General features: G+C 39.0%; 1 protein-coding gene across 1 annotated transcript; it reads left to right on the top strand.

Annotated features, from left to right (window-relative positions):
* Positions 1–15054: 15054 nt before the first annotated feature.
* Positions 15055–25060, top strand: ercc1 (excision repair cross-complementation group 1). Its single transcript, XM_051709391.1, has 9 exons — positions 15055–15203; positions 16588–16959; positions 18943–19046; positions 21288–21387; positions 21689–21765; positions 22224–22323; positions 22465–22536; positions 22637–22705; positions 22880–25060. The coding sequence occupies exons 1-9, from the start codon at positions 15141–15143 to the stop codon at positions 22943–22945; spliced, it is 1023 nt and encodes a 340-aa protein (XP_051565351.1). The 5' UTR covers positions 15055–15140; the 3' UTR covers positions 22946–25060.
* Positions 25061–25335: the final 275 nt, after the last annotated feature.

The following is a 25335-nucleotide window of genomic DNA, read 5'->3' as shown; positions in this document are numbered from 1 at the left end:
TTTCTTTCTTTCTTTCTTTCTTTCTCTCTCTCTCTCTCTCTCTCTCTCTCTCTCTCTCTCTCTCTCTCTCTCTCTCTCATACACTCTATATCCAACATAAAGTTTCTGTTGATACATTTAATGCTATTAGGAAAGAGAATTTCAAAATGTCACATTTGAACTATTTTTGGATTTCACTCTTGCAGCTTTGTTGACTATTACAAGCTTTTAATTCTGTCACATCATTGTGGCACATCGCTCAGTTGCAGTGGAGAAACAAAAACTATATTAACCCTGTATTTTAACCCATGTATTATGGCTTAAGTACCACAAGTGTATAGGGTCATTAGAGCCCCTAGGTATGTCTGGTTCCCTGTCTGTAACTTACTCAACGTTGTGTCGATGTAGTGACACTAGGGGTTCGATTTTGAGAGCCCCAATCACCTTTGCTTAAAATAGAAAAGGCCAATGAAAATTGGCGTGTGGAATCTGCATGCCACTCTTCGCCCCAGACATACAGGTATAAAAGGAGATAGCGTGCACCACTCATTCAGATTTTGTCTTCGGAGCCGAACGCATGTGTGTTCTTCCCTATCACCAACGCTTCACCCTCACACGGTCGAGTGTTGTGCTTCCCCTGGGCGCTTCGGCGGCTGAGTGCGGACAGGTGCTAAAAGAGTATATTCCAAAGAGTATATTTTCTACTAAAAGAGCTCGAAACTCAGGCGGTCGGGTCGGCGAGCACCGCGGGCGATCTGGATGTGGACATGGGAGCGTTTCCGCCAGCTCAGCCCCCGTGGACCTCCCATCCCCCAGCACGCTCGTTCTACCCAGAAGAGCTGTTGAGCGATGCAGGCGGTCCGCCTCAGGGCAGATTTAATGGCTCGTTCACGGCTCGTGACAAGGATGAGTTATTGGTCGCAGCATCGGAGGGTGGGCTTCTGCTGTCGGAAGCGGACAAAGCTTCTGAGCTCCCGCTCATGGGCGGTAGAGCACAGGATGAGGCGGATGCTGAGATGGCAGTCATGCTTGCCCGGGCAGCTGTGTACCTTATGCTAAAGTGGAACCCTCCACCTTGCCCTGAGCGTTCACGGCTGGATGATTGGTTTCTGGGATTGGAGCGCGTCTCATGGCCGTGCCCTGCCCTGGTGCCTTTCTTCCCAGAAGAGCATGAGGAGCTCACAAAGTCATGGAAGGCACCTTTTTCTGCCCGTACACACTTTACGGGTTCATCCACCCTAACTACCCTCGACTGCGGAGCGGCTAAGGGATACATCAAGCTTCCCCATGTAGCCATGGCCATCCTGCAAGTCCACCAGGCCAAGGCGTTGAAAGATCTGCATGAGGGTAGAACCGACCCAGGGCTTATGCAGGAACTGTGTACCATGACCGACCTCGCCTTACGGGCGACGAAGTTCACAGCATGCGCCCTGGGCCGGACAATGTCCACTCTGGAGGTCCAACAGCAGTACCTGTGGCTCAACCTTGCGGAGATGCGTGACGTCGAGAAGGTTCTCCCCCATCTCCCAAGGGGGGCTTTTTGGCAACACTGTCGAGGACTTCGCCCATCAGTTCTCGGCAGTGAGGAAGCAGACCGAGGCGATCAAACACATCTTGCCGTGGCGTGACTCGGCCGCCTTCAGGCCTCCGAATTCCAACGCCCCGTCTGCTTTTCATCAGAGCCATCCTCCTGCGGTGCCAGCCACGGCTCCCACACTATCGGAGCCCGTACACCGGCCTCTGAGAAGAAGATCCTCCCACAAGAAGGCGGCTCCACCTGCCCGTCAGTCGGCCCCCAAGAACCCCGGACGGGGTTCGAGGTGGACCTGACACAGGCGACCCAGGGATGAGATGTCTGACTCCGACCGGTCTGGCCTGGGTGAACTTACCAGCCCCACCATCGCCCCTGGGCCAGCGCGTGTTGAGTATGAAATTGCCGGGTGCCCCCTGGGCCTCGGCACCCACATGGTCAATAAAAGAGCAGTTTCCTCATTCCCTGGGTCAGCGCACTCGCGACGGCCAGGCCCTGGAAGTCTTTCCAGTCAACCAGTCGGACGTGAGAACCCTTGTTCTCCATCGAGAGATGGCTGGCGAACAGGTAAGTATGCTGGTCTCTGGGGCCGCTTGTCCGCCGCAGCCACCAGCCACTGTTGCGGACCTGTGGAGCAGTACGTCACCCCTGAGTTGTCTTTCCGGTGGGGCGCCTGCTCTGCCTTGCCGTGAACCACCCTCCCCATGCGCGATAAATCCAGTTGTCCCCTTGGTGCCGCTGGCACGGAGCCTGGAGGCTTGGTTAATGCTCTCCAGCCCCTCGCGGTGGCTTATCAGGATGATTCGTCTCGGCTACGTGATCAAGTTTGCCAGATGCCCGCCCAGGTTCAGTGGCATCCTCTCCACTTCGGCGCAGGGCAAGTGTGCCTCCGTCCTCCAGGTGGCGTTTGCCACCCTTCTGGCGAAGGGAGCAATAGAACCCGTCCCCGTAGCAGAGAGAGGGGGAGGGTTGCGCTCAATTTTGGACCTGCGTGCCTTGAACAAGGCCTTACACAGGCTTCCGTTCAGGATGTTAATGACATCAGGATTGGTTCGCGGCCATCGACCTGAAGGACGCGTACTTTCACGTATCGATCCTTCCTCGACACAGACCCTTTCTTCGGTTTGCCTTCGAGGGACGAGCATACCAGTACAAGGTCCTCCCCTTCGGTCTGTCCCTGTCCCCTCGCATCTTTACCAAGGTCGCAGAGGCTGCCCTGGCCCCGCTAAGGGAGAAAGGCATACGCATTCTCAATTATCTCGACGACTGGCTAATCCTAGCTCACTCGCGAGATCTATTGTGTGCACACAGGGACCATGTGCTTCAGCACCTCGACCGACTCGGGCTTCAGGTCAAATGGGAGAAGAGCAAGCCCTTTCCTGCGCAAAGCATCTCTTTTCTCGGTATGGAGTTGGACTCGGTCACTCTCATGGCACGTCTTATGACCGAGCGTGCACAGTCAGTGCTGAAAAGCTTCAGGCAGAAGGTAGCGGTGCCAGTGAAACAATTTCAGAGGCTCCTGGGGCATATGGCATCCTCAGTGGCGGTTCTCCCCCCAGGTTGATGCATATGAGACCGCTTCAGCACTGGCTACAGACTCGAGTCCCAAGGTGGGGATGGCGCCACGGCACCCAGCGTGTGACTATCACGCCACAGTGCTGTCAGACTTTCAGCCCTTGGACAGACCTGGCATTTCTATGGGTGGGCGTTCCCTTAGAGCAGGTCTCAAGGCACGTCGTGGTCATGACAGACACCCTACATCGACACAACGTCACGTTCCCTCCATCATAAAATAACTTTTATGGTTATTTCATATCTATATAAGTTTACTATCACAGTATATAGTATACTGCTTTGTTTATTAGAGAAATCAGTACTATATTCAAAGAAATATATACTATCACATTGATTTTTTTTGTGCAACAATGGTAAATTATTATCAGTATCCCATGCGTTTATACACATAATATACATGCTATTTCTTACTCAAGCTGGTGCTGTTGTTTCAGTGATTGACTTGATTTACATTTGACATTGCTATTTGATGAAGAAACAAAGTGGAAGTAAACTATAGCAAGTACAACACATGAACAGTATGGTATGACTATTGACATTTGGCTGTACTACAGAAATGATTAAAGTTGTGAATCTATATAGACTCAATAAGTGAGTTATGTGTAGCTTATGTGTTATGTGTAGCTCAATATGTGTTTGACAGCCATTTGCACATCATGACATTTTTCTTATTCTTAAAAAAATATTATATATGTGGTTTTAATGTCATAATACTAATTGTGAGATTACATGGCCTAATTATACATTTATTTATACTTTCAAAATTAATTGCTCACACTGCAGGACCATTCACATTGAACTACTGAAGGTAAAAAAGGGGCAATGGGCAAAATTTTGAAACCTAAGTTAAGATAAACAGTCAGGGTTGCCAACGTGCATGCAAGCAGTGGCAACAATAACAAGGTGAGACAGTGAATGCATTGGGGTTAATTTCCCCAGTGACTTTCTTTCTCCTTACACACATGGCAAGAGGCAGGGGGAGGATGATCTGCAGGAATAAATGTTGTCAGGTGTGTTTTGTGCTTTAACTCTAATTCCGGGTGTTTATCTGCACTAATGAACTCTGAGTCAGCACAAGAGGGCTAATTTTGTCTGTCTGTGTGTGAGTGTGTGAGTGTGTGTGTGTGTGTGTGTGTGTGTATGCATGTGTGGGGAACATGGGTTAATTTAGTAGAAGAACATTGGAGACTTAGTGACTCTGACATTTATGGGCAATTAAGGATAGAGCAAGGAGGATGAGAAAAAAAATTATAAGAAAAAAATATATGCTATAGGAAAAAGAGAGATGTAAAGTGCGCTGTGTGTGTGTTATGTGAGTAGTAGTTTGCATTCAAGGTAAGCCTACTCACTACAAATGTATCTGTTTAACAAGCATGTCATATTATTACAGATCTTCCAATTTTATCACATGTGGAATGGAGGTCATCTGTAGATCAGTGCTGTTATTGTCCATATATTGTTTCTGAAAAACAGTGATGCTTAAAGGCATTAAGTTATTGCTTTTCATGGGAGGCTTTAATATATTAAGGCATAACTGTTCTGCAAAGCTGCTTTGAATCAATGTACATTGTAATACATAACTTGTGTTCTTGCGTTACTGTACGGTAACAAACCACAGTCTGCTACTCAAGGGACCAACAGAGTTACCTTCAAATGACTGCGCCATTAAATTAGTCTTATTGTTAGCAATAAACATGTTGACAGTTTAACTTACTTTAACTGACTTGCAAAGTTCCGTTCAAACTGATACTCCGCAATGACAGTAGGTCCCCTGAAAAAGACAACAGACTACTGAAAACAATTTGCGCTAAAGGCCACAATAGCACCTCTTGTGGCAATACTTGTGTTGCATTATGAATTGCACTAGAATGCTTTTCAGAGCACAACAACATGCAAAATCGAGCTTGCATAGCTAGAAGTCATTGCTTTCACATACTTGCGTAGAGTAAAACCATGAAAACGTGACTGAATGTTGGCATTTGGCCTGACATAAGCAAACCAGACGAAACCCCAGCACAAATGGTTAACTAGTCTAAACTCATACATACTCATACACACACACATTGAGTCATGGTGCCTGATGCCCAAACATTACACAATCCAGCACGGCTGACAGTCATGCTCGTTTCCATCGGCAACAGCTGCTGGGAGGCGATGATGTCGTGCCGCACAATACGGCATGTGAGTGCTGACAAAGGCGGCACTGTGTTGGTGCAATGCTGCCACAGCCTGCTTCCTAGTTCGGCTGCCATCAACGTTTGCTTGTTTTTGTTGTTATTGTTGCCATGGTTGTTTAGAGGCCTGTTTTGGAGACTGGGGAGAACACAGGGGTCTTAACCTCCTGGTCTCACAAATAGCCACAAAAGAAGGGTGCATTCAGCAGCCGCAAACACACAACAATGCACTACATGAGGGGGGAAGTAGGTCATGGGAAGATGCCCTGGATCTGGATGGAGATGCATTGTGGCTGTTAGAGAGCGTAGTCTGTGGTGTTTTCTGAAGGTTATGGAATATCTCGGTGGCTGGCGAGTAAGCGTTCCCTAGATGTTCACGTTGATGACTTCTCAAGTCCAGTGGGACACACGGCCGGCCCTGTGTCCCTAGATATTCACGTTGATGACTTCTCAATTCCCATGAGGACACATGGCCGGCCCCGAATCGAGCTAATCAGCCGGGAGGGGGATAAAGACGAGCCGGAGGTGCCAGTTCGAGAGAGAGACGCACGCGGCCACATTGTGTGTGTCTGTGTTCATGCATGTTCTATGTTGTTTTAAGTTGAGTTTTACCATTAAACTTTATGGTTACTGTTCAGCCTATTCCCGCCTACTCCTTGCCTGTCCTTTAACTATTACATGAATATTTTCATTGTCTTTGTTAATTGTGTCCTGATTCTCTCTGCATCTGGCCCCACCTATTTTCCCCATCCAATCTTATCATCCAGTTTTCCCTAAAGTCCTATCATGCTCATCTTCTCGTATTCATTTATTTTTCTTCATCTAACAACGTTCCTATATTCGTACAATGCCATCCTCTTTACTCTTTGTCTGTCTTTTACTTTCTGAGGGCAGATCTTTGACTATGTTGTCTTGGCCGCACCCTTCTCTGGTTAATTGTGCTCATAAGGATTTGCTCCATGTCAAACCTGGAGAACAGACCATACACAGACATCATACAGCCTGCTGCCATCGGCCCCTAGAGGCCCTCGAGATGGCCTGCCAGTCCCGAGGGCCACACCCAAACATACAAACACAGGTGCACACACAGACACATAGGAACGCATCTTTGCCTCATTTAATCCTACACGACTTTTCTAATAACTCTAATATTCTTATAACACATATAATTATTTAAATGTCTCACTTTTTCTCTCTTGCTCTCTCAGTGTGTACAGACATACACTACCAGTCGAAAGTTTTGAAACACTTATTCATTCTTTATTATAATTTTTAGAATAATAGTAAAATCATCAAAACTATCGAATAACGTAAATGGAACTATGGGAATTATGTTGTGACTAAACAAAATCCAAAATAAATCAAAACTGTGTTATATTTTAGCATCTTCAAAGTAGTCACCCTTTGCCTAGAATTTGCAGACATGTACTCTTGACATTTTCTCAACCAACTTTTTGAGGTATCACTCTGGGATGCTTTTTAAACAGCATTGAAGGAGTTCCCATCTATGTTGGGCACTTAGTGGCTGCTTTTCTTTATTATTTGGTCCAAGTCATCAATTTCAAAAACGTTTTTTTTTTCATTACATTTTAGTTTTATAATGAAATAAATTAATATGTGGCACAATTATATTTATGTCTACAAAACTAATTTCAAACATTTAAGCATACGCCTTCAGATCAAAAGATTTTTAAGATCATGAGAAACATTTCAGTCAAGTGTTTCAAAACCTTTGACTGGTAGTGTACATGTACAGAAGAAAGAGCCAACAGAGGCAAATGAAACACAGTGCACTGATATTGTAGCTAACAGGCAGTTTTGGGAATAGCTGGTCCCAGGATTATAGGTTGGGCGAGGTGAGATATAGTAACGAAGGCTGACTGAGAATTCTCATAATATGTGGCATTGGGACATGGGGACCAAAGTATTGTAACCTGACTGAGAAAAAACACTTCATTATGTGTCTATGTGCTAAGAGATGAGGTTATTAATGTTGCAATTGAAGACAAATGCCACAGTGCATGGTAACAGTAACTGAAAACAACAAGAAAATTCAGAGTATTTTCTACTTTGCACGAAGCCAGGATACAATGTGCAAAACTCAAGTGAAGCTGTTAAGCTAATGAAGCAGAACTGTAATTACTTCCCAACAACCCAGAAATCACACACATACAATTTACTTAGAATTACCAAAGAAGGTGCAATTAATCTATAAAAAGCAATTATCTGCAAATTCCAAATGGCTTTTTTTGCACTATTCATAGGGTCGTTCCAAACGCTATTGAGCAACATAATCCCATCACGGAGGGTCCTTCCGCAAGGCCTTTTGTGAAATGTACATACAATAGTTACTTTAATGAAGGAATTTTGCCATTTATAATCGCATGATCCTGGTTTGGGTAGTCCTCACGATACATTTTGAAACCTGAGATGATTTATTTTTTATTTTGCTTGGGATTTTAACACCCTCAGTTGCTCTCTCACACACCCAAAGACTAGTATCAGCACAACATATTACTTACATATTAACATAGTAAGTTTAATGTTTTTTGGTTTGTTTTTAACCAATATTTGATACTTAGTTTTATTTGCCACAATAATCTTATAAGATTGCCACACCAATTCTCTATAAACATGAATTTTATTGCTACGTTATCAAGCTAGCATTCTAATTCAACATGAAGTAGCAGTGTTGAATTTTGGATTTTGTGTAGGGTGCACCAAACACACACATATACAGTAAGACTCTAATGTCCTGCAAGTTTTCTGCCCTCCATAGTGTGTAGGGCATAATGATGCTCACTTAAAATGGAATTTTCACCAGTATATTATTGCACATTATGCTCCCTTTTCGCTATAGGTTTCTTCAAATGGTTTATATATTAAAGCTGAAGTGTGCAATTTCTGTGCACCAAACTAGGGCTGCACGATTATGACAAAAATCATAATTGTCGATTAGTTCCCTCAATACTGTAATTGCGATTAATTTCGATTAATAGAATTTACATTAAAATACTTTCATGGGGTTCAACTGCATGCCATATTCTTTATATTGACTACACATCATACAGCTAAGAACTGTGTTCCTGAATTTTTTATTACTGTTTTATACAGTAAATCAAGACTAGTTACCTAGATGGTCAACTCCACATTGGCCCTTTCAGAAGCATTAAAAACAAAGCTGTTATTAAAAATTTTAACAAATCATACACAGAAGCGAGCAATGGACATGTCTCTGATTGGATAAAATGACCAACCACTGCAAAAACATACATTAAATAGAAAATTAAATGGAAAATTTTGATGCAACATGAGTAAACCTACATGGACTGAAATAACTGACACTTTTCGCGATTAGTTAATTGTAGAAGCAGTAATTGTAATCTCGATTATTTATTCAATTAATTATGCAGCCCTACTACCCCAAACGGAAATGCAAAAATAAACATCGTTTTCTAACAGCTTTCCCGAATGCTTTTTATTTTATTTTATTTAATATAAGTGTAACATAGTGTTTACAGTTTTAACATCGAAAAGGTTACACACTTCAGCTTTAAGCGAAGTTAATCTCTGCATTTGCTCACTACTGTACTCTACTCAGTGTAGTTATATTAGCCCAGAGCGGTGCTGATAAAGTGTGTGTATGTTTTGTTTCTTCATTCGAACAAAAAGCATTTTTTTCTGAACCTCATGGGTAAGAGGGTACTTTGGCACAGGATGGTACAGTCAGTGTGCCGCTGAAATGCATATGTTAGAGTTGAGGGTGACTCTGTGTGGACGTATCAAGGAAAGGTGGTTTCTTGATATGAGTGTGTATGTGTGTGTTGTGTATAAGGGCATGTGGCTTCCTCAGTAAGGGGTCTTGCGAGTCCTTCAGTCGGACAGCTGGAGGGCCAATCTGGCCTCTCCCTCACCCAGCGATGGCAGGGCAGATAAGCGGCCACTACGGACCCGACCGTTACCCCTCTGCCCCAACACACGCGAATACACCCACAACAGGAGCAGCCCTTAGCCGGTGGCTGACAGCCCAGCATGCGGTCTGTGAAGGGAGGGGAGGTGGCCGTTATTGCAGCCAAAGCCAGGCTCACTGCCAAAATAGAAAGCGGGAGAGAGAGCAACAGAAAAAAATAAAAATAACAACAGAAATCATGTCCAGATAGATCAGCCAAGTGTTAAAAAGCCACTAAACACCCCTTTATGCATCTGTACCTTTCCTGTTGCATCTCTACTCACTCGTTTTGGGAAATTAGTATTGCTAGAAGAACTAAAGGTTCAAGAAACCTTCAGCACCAGATAGATCCTGTGCTTCTGTTACCTATCAAGTGACATCTTAAAACAGTTCATTCAGGTCTACAGAGGTGTGAGATATGACTGGCTATCATCTTCCCTGGAAAAACTTTTTGCATAACAGCAGTGAATCTTAAGTTGTGTGCTATAAGGGTCAGAAATTAACTGGGGCTTGGTACAAACATACCACTGAAAGTGAAAAATTGCCCGAGATATAAAAAAATGTGAGGGTAATAAAATTCCTCTGTTATGTAACATTTATTATTTTCCATATTTATAATATACAGTTGTGCTCAAAAGTTTGCATACCCTGGCAGAAATTGTGAAATTTTGGCATTGATTTGGAAAATATGACTAATTATGCAAAAAAATAAAAAAAATAATAATATTTTATTTAAGGATAGTGATCATATGAAGCCATTTATTATCACATAGTTGTTTGGCTCCTTTTTAAATCATAATGATAACAGAAATCACCCAAATGGCCCTGATCAAAAATGTACATACCCTTGAATGTTTGGCCTTGTTACAGACACACACAGGTTTAAATGGCAATTAAAGGTTAATTTCCCACACCTGTAGCTTTTTAAATTGCAATTAGTGTCTGTGTATAAATAGTCAATGAGTTTGTTAGCTCTCACGTGGATGCACTGAGCAGGCTAGATACTGAGCCATGGGGAGCAGAAAAGAACTGTCAAAAGACCTGTATAACCAGGTAATGGAACTTTATAAAGATGGAAAAGGAAATAAAAATATATCCAAAGCCTTGAAAATACCAGTCAGTACTGTTCAATCACTTATTAAGAAGTGGATAATTTGGGGATCTCTTGATACCAAGCCAAGGTCAGGTAGACCAAGAAAGATTTCAGCCACAACTGCCAGAAGAATTGTTCGGGATACAAAGAAAAACCCACAGGTAACCTCAGGAGAAATACAGGCTGCTCTGGAAAAAGACAGTGTGGTTGTTTCAAGGAGCAACAATACTTGTTGACCCCTCTCCAAACATAGTGCTTATGGTTGTGACCATAAAGCTCTATTTTGGTCTCGTCACTCCAAATTACAGTGTGCCAGAAGCTGTGAGGCGTGTCAAGGTGTTGTCGGGTATATTGTAACCGGGCTTTTTTGTGGCATTGGCTTCTTTCCGGCAACTCGACCATGCAGCTCATTCTTGTTCAAGTATCGTCGTATTGTAACTGCCAGAAGAATTGTTCGGGATACAAAGAAAAACCCACAGGTAACCTCAGGAGAAATACAGGCTGCTCTGGAAAAAGACGGTGTGGTTGTTTCAAGGAGCACAATACTTGTTGACCCCTCTCCAAACATAGTGCTTATGGTTGTGACCATAAAGCTCTATTTTGGTCTCGTCACTCCAAATTACAGTGTGCCAGAAGCTGTGAGGCGTGTCAAGGTGTTGTCGGGTATATTGTAACCGGGCTTTTTTGTGGCATTGGCTTCTTTCCGGCAACTCGACCATGCAGCTCATTTTTGTTCAAGTATCGTCGTATTGTGTTCCTTGAAACAACCACACCGTCTTTTTCCAGAGCAGCCTGTATTTCTCCTGAGGTTACCTGTGGGTTTTTCTTTGTATCCCGGACAATTCTTCTGGCAGTTGTGGCTGAAATCTTTCTTGGTCTACCTGACCTTGGCTTGGTATCAAAAGATCCCAGAATTATCCACTTTTTAATAAGTGATTGAACAGTACTGACTGGCATTTTCAAGGCTTTGGATATATTTTTATATCCATTTCCATCTTTATAAAGTTCCATTATCTTGTTACGCAGGTCTTTTGACAGTTCTTTTCTGCTCCCCATGGCTCAGTATCTAGCCTGCTCAGTGCATCCACGTGAGAGCTAACAAACTCATTGATACACAGACACTAATTGCAATTTAAAAAGCCACAGGTGTGGGAAATTAACCTTTAATTGCCATTTAAACCTGTGTGTGTCACCGTGTGTGTCTGTAACAAGGCCAAACATTCAAGGGTATGTAAACTTTTAATCAGGGCCATTTGGGTGATTTCTGTTGCCATTATGATTTAAAAAGAAGCCAAACAACTATGTGATAATAAATGGCTTAATATGATCACTATCCTTAAATAAAAGACATTTTTTTCTTTTGCATGATCAGTCATATTTTCAAAATCAATGCCAAAATTTCACAATTTCTTCCAGGGTATGCAAACTTTTGAGCACAACTGTATCTAGCTGTGGATTTAATATGGTATAAGTACTTATATAGTGACCTGTAGTGCTGTTGAATGTGGAGCTAATATTAAATATTTTTTATTATGAAAAAATAAATTAATAAAATCTGGTCTGAAAACACTGAACATGAAGAAAATACTCCCATCTAACACAAAACTTCCGTTAAAATCCACAGTGATGGTAGACATCACATAATCTAACATAAAGACCAGAAAAAATATTTTAAAATGTATCATTGCATAGTGTTTATTTTGTTATAAGTTGTGCTTTATTTACAGCCATGTGAATATTTGATATTGATAGGAATTGATTGATGGTTTTTATTAGTAGCAGCCATAGATAGAGATAGAGAATTTGTTTTTAGTTGGTCCAATTGAACTATTTGACATTGTTTTGAAATGGTTAAAAATGCCCTAATAAATGTACAAAATATCCCATGAAAACTAATTCCAGGTGGAAAATATTGCCCCTTACTAAAATTAATGATCAATTTCTATATTATAAATATAAGTAAAAAATAGAGTAGTTAGGGAAGAATTACTAAGGTTTGTCCCATTTTCTGCTATATGTTTTTCTGAGTTTGTCTACAGTGAAAAACAATGAAAAAATATTAATAAAAGGAAACCTCCTGAAAACATGAGGAAAAAATTAAGTTATCTGATAATATTATTATAATTTAAATAAGGGGACACATATTAAGGTTACACCCATGGAGCAAATAACTGGCTTGACGTCTTTACCCATAGTCCTTTGCTCCACAGGCTGTGGAAACAGCCTTACTCACCTTAAAACTCTAGCTGTGTGTCCTTGTCACACCTTTGTAACAGTTAACCAGACAAATCTTTTATGGTGATGATGTAAAATAACATACACACGTGTGTGTGTGTGTGTGTGTGTGTGTGTGTGTGTGTGTGTGTGTGTGTGTGTGTGTGTGTATACAGTATATGCATACATTCTGCCTTTCAGCATATTATAATGTCTGTTTTGTCTCAAACAGTGACTGACATACATTGGTATGATGCCAGACATTTGTGTGTGTATTGTACATATGCATAGCTTCTTTTGGAGGACACAAACATTATACTGAAAATTAAGCTGGCACCATCTGGCTATGGGACCCACTATGCCAGGGCACGGTGGCAAGATGTCCCGAAACGCCCTCCACAGGCATACACACAAACTGGGTTAAATGGGCAATACACAGCTGCCTGTCAGACTTTAGGCTTTTTAATTGGACAACCTCATACATAGCACAAACACTGAACATGGTATTTTGAGGGAGAGGAGAGGAGATAAAAAATAAAAAAAAAAAAATGCAAAAAAGTTTTCTTTTAATGGGTTAAGGTTTGGGTTTGAGTTAGGGTTGTTCTATAGTAATTATGATTAGCTTTATATAAAAACATTAGAAGTCTATGGTATGTCCCCGTTTAACCTCCTGAGACATGAGCGTGACTGCTGTGTGCGTTTTCCATTGGCCTTTTTTAATTGTACCCCCTAAGAAACACGAAAAAAAAAAAAAAAAAGAAAAATTGTTTTTAAACATTTAAAACAATAGTTTTACGTAAAAATTGATGTCCATATTTGTGGACAGTGGGACTAAGTTTTTAAATAATAATAAAGTGAAATTTTAAATAATATGAAGTTGTAGAAAGTCAGATTAAAAAAGAAATCTGATTGTTTATATTTCCAGGAGTGTTGGTTATTCATGTTTTTGAGACACTACAGATATTACATCAAAAATTAGCATAAAGAATTATAATGGATAGCATCATCCAATCAGTGCCAACCATGTTAAAATAAAAATTTCCATGAAAAATTCTGAATCTATGTACTGATTACCATTGTCCCATGTCAGCCAAAAATGTTGAGTGGTCCAAAAATCATCTGCAGCCTGAAACAGAACTTTTTACCGGATGTTAGGAGTGAATGCACATCGCTGAACAGGAAAGTTATAGGATGCTCCCTTGCTCACTATTTAGTGAACAACTTAACCTCCAGTGTCTGTCTGCACTGGTGTCAGAACAGTTCGAAATGCACCTTATTTTCATCCTAACTCCATATACAGCCTCTGAAAGCAATGTTTAACAGCTTTTGGATGCATCCATTGATTCTCAATGTGATAATGCACAGTAAATATAGGATATTTGAAGGAAAATTAGCCTTTAGTCTACTTGGTCATTGTTTTTAATAGCTTGCCATTTCACGATAAATCAATGAGATTTAAAAAAATGGCATATTGAATTAAACTAGAGACTCTACTCTTTTGACTCAAACAGGTTTTAATGTAATAATTTAATGAGATTTCTTACAAAATGTGGTTTTGTTGCCATTACTCTCAAAGACAAACTCAGCTGAGATCTGTGCCATGCTGTTTTGCCACATGACTCTGTGTGTCGAAAGTTTAACCCTTTAGTGATAGCCTAGAGTCTCCTTATCGAAATTAAGTCAATTTAAATTTAATTTAATTTTGCATAGCCTATAGTGAAGTCAAAATGTAATGTCCACGCATGTGGATGCGAAGTCTCAGGAGGTTAAGTAAAAATGTGTGTGTGCATGTATGTGAGGGACTGTGTTCTAGTAGTGGATACAAGTGATAAAAGGTGAAAGTACCTGCTGTTCGGTGAGATGTCAATTTCATGACTGCAGGCTGAAGTTTACCTCTTGGATGTGACTACAGTCCATGACCACTAAAGAAAATTTATTATGACACATCAAGAAAAAGAAGAGATACAAGTAAAATGCAATTCACAAAAACCTGCAATTCATTTCAACCAGTTTCTACCTAGTTGTTAACAAAATTTTGAATATAGAACAAGTTGATTACCTAACAAAGTAAATGAAACATTGAGAGGAATAAGGAGATGTTTTACAGTGCCATATCCATGTATAATGGTATTTACATGGTACTCCAAGGGTCAATTGCCCATTGTAATTGTCAAAACCACCAAAAAAAAAAAAAAAAAAAAAAAACTATACATGGTAGCAACATGTTGGAGAAAAAAAAACATGGTAGTTAATTTTTATGTTATATATTGTTATTATATAGCTATGACGTGAATTTTAGATAAAACTAAAATCTTTTTGCGTAACAAATTACATTGACACGTTCCCACACCCACTAATATTTCAGAAAAAAGTTTCCAAAGCAGCAATTTGAATGCAATGTATTGTAATCTGTTACTTTGGCGCCATCTGTCGGTTATTGTGAGCAAATATATTAAATTCTTTACTTTGGCGCCATCTGTCGGTTAGTATGAGCACGTGCCTCAGTCTCGATCGATGTTTCTGTGTTCGACACATTTGTCTTACTCTGTTTGTATTACTGCAATGGCGGCAGATGGAATACTGTATTTGGTTTATCTACTTTGCACTTTTAATGATTATTAATAAATGGAAAAAAAGAAATTCAATATTAATTTGGACGACTCGGCATTCACCAAGGAAAGAAGGCCGGTCGGTATTGTTTAACTATACCTTCTTCTTAATGTACATTTGATTGTGTTGGTAATGGAACGGTCTGAGCTGCTGTTAAGTTGGATGTTCGAACTCAGGAATGTATAGGAAATATCGCCACTGAGCCTCTAGATACTTAACAGTATTCACCAGCTCTGCTCATGTTATGTAATGTGAGGTTTGTCACCCGTTTTACAAGTAGTAATTCAAACAGTAATTGAAATCACAAACAGGACCAACCTGACCGTCGACGACTTTTTCTGTAATTGTGAACTCAACAAGGTATTGGTGACTCAAAACAGACAGAGATGCTCTCAGAAACAACACTTTGCCCACCATGCAACACTGTTGCGAAGACTAGTCTTACACCTACCAACTCTTGAAAACAGTCATTTAAACAAGCTGTATTCACAAATATGATCCATACCGTGCTGGTTGCCATTCTTTCTACAGGTTAATGAAAAATGGAAAACTTGAGCCTGACCTCTTGTTATATTGTTGATGTTCCATCATCGATACGCTAGACACTCAGTCAAGAGTTTACTTAATGGAGACGTATCATCGAAAACAGGATTTTTTTATTTTGAAAGGTTTAATAATAATAAAAAAGAAATAGCCTTTTACAACTTTTCCTACACCGGTCAACCCAGACCATTAACTGAAAAAAACTTGCATCGTTGTATGATGTCGTACGCACCAATTATAAACAATCATGTTTCTTATAAACTACTTTAATGTACCAGTGCTTGATTTATATTAAAACAATGAATATAATTAAAATAAATCAACAATTAAATTAATTAAAACTAGTTTTATTTTTATTAAGGTCACATTAAACTAGTAAGTCTTAGTAAGTTTTTTTCCATGTCTTTATCATTTTTTACTTTTCAAATGCCTTTATGTACAGATTTAATTGTTTTTATACTTGTCCCAGACCAGGACTATGAAAATTCATCCTACAAATATAAATTAATACATTTTAAAAACTCAATATCTAAACAAAAAGTGAAATAAGCATAAACCATTTCAATATTTATTGTGTGGAAATGTTTATATAAATATTTACACATATTTTTTTATGACTGTTTAATTTCTAAATGCTCACAGAGTCAAACATTTCCCATAGTTGAAGAAACACCCAATCATTTGATGAGCATTAACAAATGACTGCCCACATTTACACATCAACCACCACTATTCAGTATTTAGCAATATGGCCTCCTAGAAGTATGCCGCATGAAGTTCACATTCAAAGAGGTTAGCTAATTTAGAACAGAACCGTTTACATATAGAAGTTTTAAAGGTACAGCAACAACATAGCATATTTAAAAAATTTAAAAGAAAATGCTTAAACTGTTTAACATGCTTCCCTATATCCACACAGGTGGCACCTTTGTTCAAGGCCAAAGATGGCCAGCTAGAGGCCTCATCAGCTCCTCCAGCTCCGGGCCAACCACTGTCCTATGCTGAGTTCATCGTTCAGACCAAAAACAGGGTGCTTCAGGGAGCAGCCCATGGATCAGAGAAACAAACATCTGCTGTCCAAAGTATAAATGATGCTGCAGGGCAAAGTATTGTAAACACAGTTGGAATTGGGTCAGTTAGTAAGTCATCTTCAGACTCAGGGAAACCTGTATCAGAGCAGCAGGGACCATCAGAGGCACCAACAAAAGAGGACGAGCAGTGTTCGGAGATTTGTGTCATTGCTCCTCATCTTTTAGGATCAGGAAACAGTATTATTGTCAGTCCTCGACAGGTCTGTATAGTGTATGTTAATTTTTTGTCAGAGGTACACTCAGTAAATTTTTCTTCATTAAAAATCAGACCTTATCTATCTGAGCATGCTACACAACTTCTTGTCATATCTAGACTGGACTATTGCAACGCTCTTCTGGCAGGACTTCCTGCATGTACAGTCAAACCTCTGCAATTAATCCAGAATGCTGCGGCGTGTTTGGTTTTTAACTAACCCAAGTACAGAACATGTCACACCTCTCTTTATTTACTGCACTGGCTGCCATTGGTTCCGCGCCCCCCTATCTACACTCATTACTTTAGGTCTATGTACCCTCCATAAGCTTGCAGTCGGCAGGTGAACGGCACCTCATGATGCCATGTCAAAGAGGCGTAAAAATGTATCTGACTCTCCAATGGTTGGGTAAAAATATTGATTTTCCAAAACATCGGGATCTTCATTTGAACAATCTTGATATCAATTCTAAAACCCCAAGATCAGTCTTGTACTCTATGCGCAGCCCTCTACAATGACAGGAAATCACTTGCATATGCAACCAAATTTTGTGCTTTGCGACTAAAAATGTATACACTCACTGAGCACTTTTTTAGAAACACTATGGTCCTAATAAAGTGCCCGACATAGTCCTCTGCTGTTGTAACCCATCCGCCTTAACTCGACATGTTGTCCATTCTGAGATTCTATTCTGCTCAATACAATTGAACAGAGTGATTGTCTGAGTTACCGTAGCCTTTCTGTCAGCTTGAACCAGTCTGGCCATTCTCCGTTGACCTCTCTCAACAACAAGGCGTTTCTGTTTGCAGAACTGCCACTCACTGGATGTTTTTTTGTTTTTGGCACCATTCTGAGTAAACTCTAGAGACTGTTGTGCATGAAAATCCCAGGAGATCAACAGTTACAGAAATACTTAAACCAGCCCGTCTGGCGCCAACAATTATACCACAGTTGAAATCACTGAGATCAAATTTTTTCCCCATTCTGATGGTTGATGTGAACGTTAACTGAAGCTCCTGAATCATGCTCAGTTAGTGTATATTTGTCAACTGGCTGGTAAATGTTCAGATTTCACTCACTAGTGGTCATGTATTATAGTGGTGGAGTATTCAGCAGCAAGATCCTCTGAGATCCTTTCACTGTGTGTTGAAAGTATACGATGTTCCATGTAATATGTGTCCAAAGATGAGTCTCTTTCGTGTGCACTTGACCCAATCCTACTAATGCACTGTCCAATATTTTCTTTCCTCATAAAAAAAATTCTCACCACTTTCTCTCACCTTCCTCCCTACTTGTTCTTCTCTGAGCAATTTGAAACTTTGTGTAGCAGCACTTCTCACGTTATTGCCTCCTAATTATGAATCGCTTTTACTGTATTCCTCATTTGGAAGTCGATTTGGATAAAAGCCTCTGCTAAATGAATAAATGTAAATGTAAAAATAATTTAGACATAAAGACATGAATAGTACTTATGACAAATGTCTGATGCAAAGAATTTAAGTCAATTTAATTTGCATGATGGGGTCCCCTGCCGAGTTGAGATCACATGACCAGCTGGCAGCCATGCGCAGCACGCACTCTGCAAACAGTGCAGGGAGAGAGCCTGTGGTGGACCGGTGAAATGTAGCAGCCAGCTGTGCACCAGCACAAACCACCAACAATATACCGAAGTCCAAGAATGTCCATTTTATTGATGTATGTAGTGTGAGACGGAGGAAAAAACTAAAAACATATCTTAAAAGATGCACCACTCTGTTGTGAAGCAGTAGCAGTTAACAGACTTCATATATTCACACAGATTGGTCATGTAGAATAAGTGCAAGACCACCAGAAGAGACAACTAAACATACTTGCATATATACATTTAAAATTTACTGAGTGCTCCTTTAATTTAATTGCCACTGTATAACTTGTAAAAAAAAAATATTTTACATTTCTGTATTTGTGTAGGTAAAACTTGTGTTATATTGTGTTTTCATATCTCTGCAGAGAGGCAACCCCATCCTAAAGTTTGTGAGAAATGTTCCTTGGGAATTTGGAGAAGTGGTGCCAGACTATGTTTTGGGGCGGACAACATGTGCTCTCTTTCTCAGGTTGGTTTGTGGGTACCGTTACAACAACAAAAAAAAAAACAAAAAAAACTGCAGTTTTTTTTAACTGTAGTACAAGTGTGGTAAATTGGACACAGGATTACTGCACTACTGGAAACTGCAGGAATACTGCGTCCAAATGATGCACTTTAAAAACCAATCTGTTACCAGAAATAGATGTACAACAATGTAATGAAATGTTTCTTGGAAAAAAATTATTTAGTCAGAAAACATGACTACTTTTGAATTGCTGTCAATAGAGAAACATGCTTTTTGCATCATACAGTAGGGTGTAGTTCCAGCATTTACCAGCAGGTATTTTGAGCTAATTCATGACCCCCTGCTATGCACAATACCAGATGATGTACACCTGCTTTCATTCCTGACATAATTTCACAGTTTTTTGTTTGTTTTTGTTTTGTTTTTTGTTCTATGTCCCTTTTAAATATTTCCTCAAATGGGTATCTAAATGTAAATTATATCAACTTCACATTGAAAGAAACTTCAGCCAAATACCAAAAACAGAGAGAAATATGGAAAAAAAATTATTTGTTCAAACTTGAAGGTAATTGCATTTCAGCTATTTGTTGGCTTCTAATGCTCTGAAAAAAGCATATATGTTAATTTCAATAAGTTCATTTAATTTTTGTCAAAAGTCAATTGTTGATTTTTGTTCATGCATTTTATAGTAGTTATATGAAATAATTCCATGAAGTAACCACTTCAGGATTTGTTGCCAGCTTTGCTGGAATCCTACATCTTCACACTTTTTCAAAGTAAAACTGAGTACCACTTGAATTTGTAAATGCCCCAGTGTTGTCCACATCAGTCACATGCACATTTTATATAATAATAATAACAAGGTCACTTGTTATTGTTTTCTATGATAACTGTGTACAAATTGCTTGGTGCACTTTCAGCTGATTTCGTAATATTATGTGTGTGTGTGTGTGTGTGTGTGTGTGTGTGTGTGTGTGTGTGTGTGTGAGAGTGTGAGTGACACGAGAATGAATCTTCTCAGTTAAGGTGTGAAACCACATCATCATCTTCCATTCTTTGTCAAGAAAGTTAGTCAGAATTCAAAGAAGCAAACAGCTTGTGGCTGTCAGTCATGATTGGTACAACAATGCAGTCTAGACAGTGTATAATAGAAGAAAGGTATAATCAAGTACTTATAAATAAGTAAGTATTTATAATAAGAATAATGCACAAATTAATCACATATAACTTTTATTTTCTTATACAGAGAGATGTGGCTTTGATTTAAATACATAGCACTTTGCAGAAGTATTCTGACCCTTAGACAATGAAATGTACTTTTGTTTTTTTATTTACTCAAGTGATGGATGCCAATTTTTTTATTTTGAGGATTAATTAATTAGGCAATTTTTAATGCAACATTTTAAAATATATTGTGAACCCAAAAAGTACTAGGACACAAGTCACACAAAATGTTTCTCATTGCATAAGATTCAAAATATAAATTCAAAATAAATATAAGTAGCATTTATTTTAAAGAAAGATAGCACAATCTCACTTTTTTGTTACAATAAATATACTTTTATTATGTCAAAGGCACTTTTGTCTCAACACGTGCATATTGGATAAAGCACCAGAACTGTTTAAGGTGTTTACATACAGAGCTAAATTGGGGTAAAGGGCAAAAATCTATGTGTGTCAATCTCTTTTTGCTTGAACAATTTATTACCTTTCCCCAGTAAAATAACACGGTGTAAGGCGTTTACATGCCCTTACACATTGTCGGGTTATCAAGCATAATCCATTTGTCCTAAGTTGTGCATGTAAATGTACTCAATGTGATGAACTACATCTGTGGTTACTCTACTAGGGCATCTGCTTGAACTTGAGGGTAACTGACTTCATACATAGGCTAAAAATGACCTTGGGACCAATTAGTTAAAGTATTTGCAAAAGTGGCAAAAAAGAAAAGTTAGTTCTTAGAAAAGGTCTAGCATCATTTGCAGATGCAGCTTAGTTTGATATTTTGTTATTTAATGCAGTGAAATTCATACATTTTTAAGTGTGACTTAAGTTATGTGCTTTGTGCATAAGCGATCTCCTAGGATCTAATGAACACATTTTCTTTGTTGGTTTTGCACTTAAGTAAATGAAAGAATTAGTTTAGTGTCTGATTACTGAATCTGTAAATTATGTTTAGTCTCTCTCTCTTTCTCTCTCTCTCTCCCTCTCTCCCTCCCTCTCTCTCTCTCTCCATGACCTCAGTGTTCGTTACCATAATCTGAACCCAAACTACATCCATGAACGTCTGAAACAGCTGGGACAGAGTTTTATCCTCCGAGTGTTGCTCGTCCAAGTTGACGTGGTGAGTTTGTTTCCATCTGTTCTTTTATATGGAGGGTGACTCTTACATTTACATTTATGCATTTCGCATACTCTTTTATACAAAGTGATTTAGTGTTTTCTAGGTAAATCAGTTTATGTATTCCCTGGTAATCAAACCCATGATCTTGCCATTTCTTACCAATACATCCATATCTCTATGTATTATTGTTTTAATATTCTTTTTTCCCCAGAATTAAATACCAAATGAAGCTTGATCAGAATAAAAAAAACTTTTTTAGGCTAGAGTTTGTCGTCTAATTTCTCTCTTTCTGTTTCATCAGAAAGACCCTCATCATGCACTGAAAGATCTTGCTCGAATATGCATCATGGCAGACTGTACTCTCATACTGGCCTGGAGGTAAGGGGAGAGGTCAAGATAATCAAATGGGAGGGGATTTCCCTTTGTGGGACATGTACTTGTGGGTGTTAAAGTCCCTTAACTTGTCGGAAACTGATTTTAACAACGTTAAAGTGTACCATATACACTTTTTTTGTTTAGTGTTTTCATATTTGCAACACTCATAGTCCACATTTTGGCTACATTCAAACTGCAGCAGAATGAGGCCCTAATCTGATTTTCCCCCCTCTTTTGAACAACAATTGGCTTCCGATTTTGGCTTCACTTTGTACTTGCGGTGTGAACATACCATTTTATATACATCAGTCATAGCTGTAGGACTACCAGGATATAACTACTTTGTTCTGTTCTTACATTTACATCGCTCACAAAACTTAATTTCACCATAGTTCTAGATTTACCTTTAACTTAACGTGTGTGTGTGTGTGTGTGTGTGTGTGTGTGTGTGTGTGTGTTAGCCCTGAAGAAGCTGGTCGTTACCTTGAGACATATAAATCCTATGAGAAGAAGCCTGCAGACCTCCTGAAAGAACAAGTGGAGAAAAATTACCTATCCCAGGTTAGAGGACACAAACCTTTAAATTACATTTTATATAACCTTGTATGGTTCACGTAAGTGTACACTATTATGTTATATGACTACATATACAATCCACGTCTGTGCAGTTTTAAGAAAAAATGCCTCTCTTTTATTTGACAGGTTACAGATAGTTTAACTACAGTGAAGTCAGTCAATAAGACAGATGCTATGACTCTCCTGTCTACTTTTTCTGTAAGGAATGCTCTTTCTGTAAATGTTGCACATTCAAAAGCCCTTGTCCTTTTCTATAAACTTTTGAAGTTCCTAAGTTGTTGATGTTTTATCTCCTCAGTCTCTGGAGGGTATCATTAACGCTTCCAGGGAGGAGCTTGTTTTGTGCCCAGGACTCGGCCCACAGAAGGTGTCTACAGTCTTCCACCTCATATTTTGAACTTATTGAAATTGGCTTTATACATAACATTTGAAATTAGTTTATATTTGCTGATTTTGAGCTGAACAACAAGTGCATATGCTTTTTTTTAACCTACCTTAGGGCTTGTGTGTTAATTGCCTTTTCTGTTTGTGGTGCACTTAGGCAAGAAGGCTTTATGATGTTTTGCACCAGCCCTTCATAAAGACCAAGAAGAAGGAAAGCGGATAAAGCTAAGCTGTATTTAACCCTCTGGGGTCGACGGATGCGCCGGTGTGTCCTGCTGGATTTTTTCCTCATGACAGCGGAAACAACTTAAAATATTTTTGGGCATACAGATAAGTGTAAGACATAATTAGAAACTATAAAGGGTCTACTTTTATTTATGTACACTCAAAATAACAACAAAACCTTGTGCTTTTGTAAAATAAAGAAAATAAATGGTGCGCTTTCAGCCGTCTCTGTCTCCGCGAGCATCTTTCTGAATCACGTCACAAAAATGAACTGAAACTCCGCAAATACTTATCAGACAAACATGAAGCATATGTCTAAAGAAAGCTTAAAATGTCTACTTTTAAATAAAACAATTCAAATGTAAAAAAAAAAAAATTCTCCTGCAATGTAATCTGTATGAAACAAAGTGATGTACAGTTTCTCCTGGCTCAGCTAATTATCGCTAATGTGATCCCACCCACCAGAAGAGCACGCTATTCATACGGTAATGTGCTGAGGCGATCAATGCAAATGGTAAACGCCCCCAACAGTGCCTTTAAAAACATCAAGTTCATTCACTTTTCTGCGCGTTTGGAAGATGGCACGCTACACAGGTGAGGAAGCTCCTGGATAGTGACGAAGAGTTCATGTTTTCCTCAGAAGAAGAGCGGAAAGCCAACGATGAACGTTTGCATTTTGAAGAGCGACTTGATCCAGCCAAGGATACAATTTCAGAAGAGTAAGTCATTTAGTTTTACTTACATATTAGTTGACATGCTATTTTATATAAACATATACATATTTTACTAGTTGGACTATCTCCAGACTTGCCAGCCAGGATTCAGAGTATTGAAATTTGAAATATGTCCTAATAAGCAAGTTTTAGTTACATGTAAATGTTGTTTCGGCTAAAGCAGGTATTTAAATTGTAAGCTGTATGATATAAATATATGTAATATGATATAAAAATAATATGAATGTTTAGATTATATTTTAACTAGTGTTTATGCTGCCTCATTATCATCAACGAAGCTTGCGCTTGCAAATATCTGTTCGGGTGTAAATGTGTAAAATGTGCTGTAAATATGCCCATATTAGAAAATCAGCATATTAGAATGATTTCTGAAGGATCATGTGACACTGAAGACTGCAGTAATGATGCTGAAAATTCAGATTTGATCACAGGAATAAATTGCATTTTACAATATATTCAAATAGAAAACAGTTATTTTAAATTGTAAAAATATTTTATATATATATATTTTTTTTTTTTTTGCTGTATTTTGGATCAAATATATTCAGCCTTGGTGAGCAGAAGAGACTTCTTTTAAAAACATTAAAAAATCTTACAGATCTAAAACTTTTAAATGTAGTGTAGGTCTAAAGTTTTTAAGTAAAGTCTTTATGTAAAGAAAATGTATAGTCAGATTACTTCTTTTAACTTAAACTTGATTTTGTGAAAAAGCTACAAACAATACATTCAATCATTCAGTCTCCTCACATTCATTCTCTCTCAGGGGAGGGGTCTTTGTCTCCTCAGGTGTGAATCACATCAATATTCGTGATCATCCACGCCTCAATAAAAGTGTCTTACAAAAGTTAAATGACTATATTGTTTTGTATGAATGAGTGATCAGGATGGTTTTCACATCATTTTGTAGCAAAAACACTAGGCAACAAGATCCAGTTCTCAAAAGACTTGTGAACAAATGTTTAGTATGTGTTATATGGCCTTATTTCAGTGACTTAACATTTATTTTATTTTTTTCAAAAACCACGCATAAACGTTATTTTCTCAAAAATACAAACACGTACATACATGTTGTTCACATATTATTGTAGCCCAGTTTGTGCTGAATACAGTGTTATCAGACTTTAGCCATTAATATGTTTTAAGCAACTGAAAAAAGCACAAATGTCAAGGCATGTCAAAACTTCTCCAGGGACCAAAACACCCTCAGACCTCAGAGGGTTAAGTCATCAAGTGTTTTAGAACACTTGGCCCTATTGTAAGGTCTGGAGCCACAATAGCACATGGTCCTCTGGAAGCATCATTTGAGCATTTGGTTTATGATGGTCTCTGCCTGTAAGTAGGGCATAAACAGCCTTTTAATATCCAGCATGCAGTGATATTATTTTTGTATTGTGGTTTCTAGGTCTTTTTGCTATTTTAAGTGTGATCTGAGCAAGCAGGATGTAGCTATTTTATTTATTTTTTTAAATAACGTCCGAGCACATTTTTGTTTATGAAATCTGTGTTCATTATAAATAAAATAAATATGTACAATATTTAGAAGTAACTGTATTTTAAGTTGTTATTTAGGGGTGGGTGGGGAGATTCTGTGATCCTTGATGCACTGGAACAAACCCTGGAGAACCCGCCTGGCATATAAGAAAAATGGAAACTT

The sequence above is a fragment of the Myxocyprinus asiaticus genome, chromosome 10, assembly GCF_019703515.2.
Source record: "Myxocyprinus asiaticus isolate MX2 ecotype Aquarium Trade chromosome 10, UBuf_Myxa_2, whole genome shotgun sequence".
Lineage (NCBI taxonomy): Eukaryota > Metazoa > Chordata > Actinopteri > Cypriniformes > Catostomidae > Myxocyprinus > Myxocyprinus asiaticus.
Note: the sequence above shows the minus strand (reverse complement) of the source record. Positions and strands in the feature narration are given on the sequence as shown.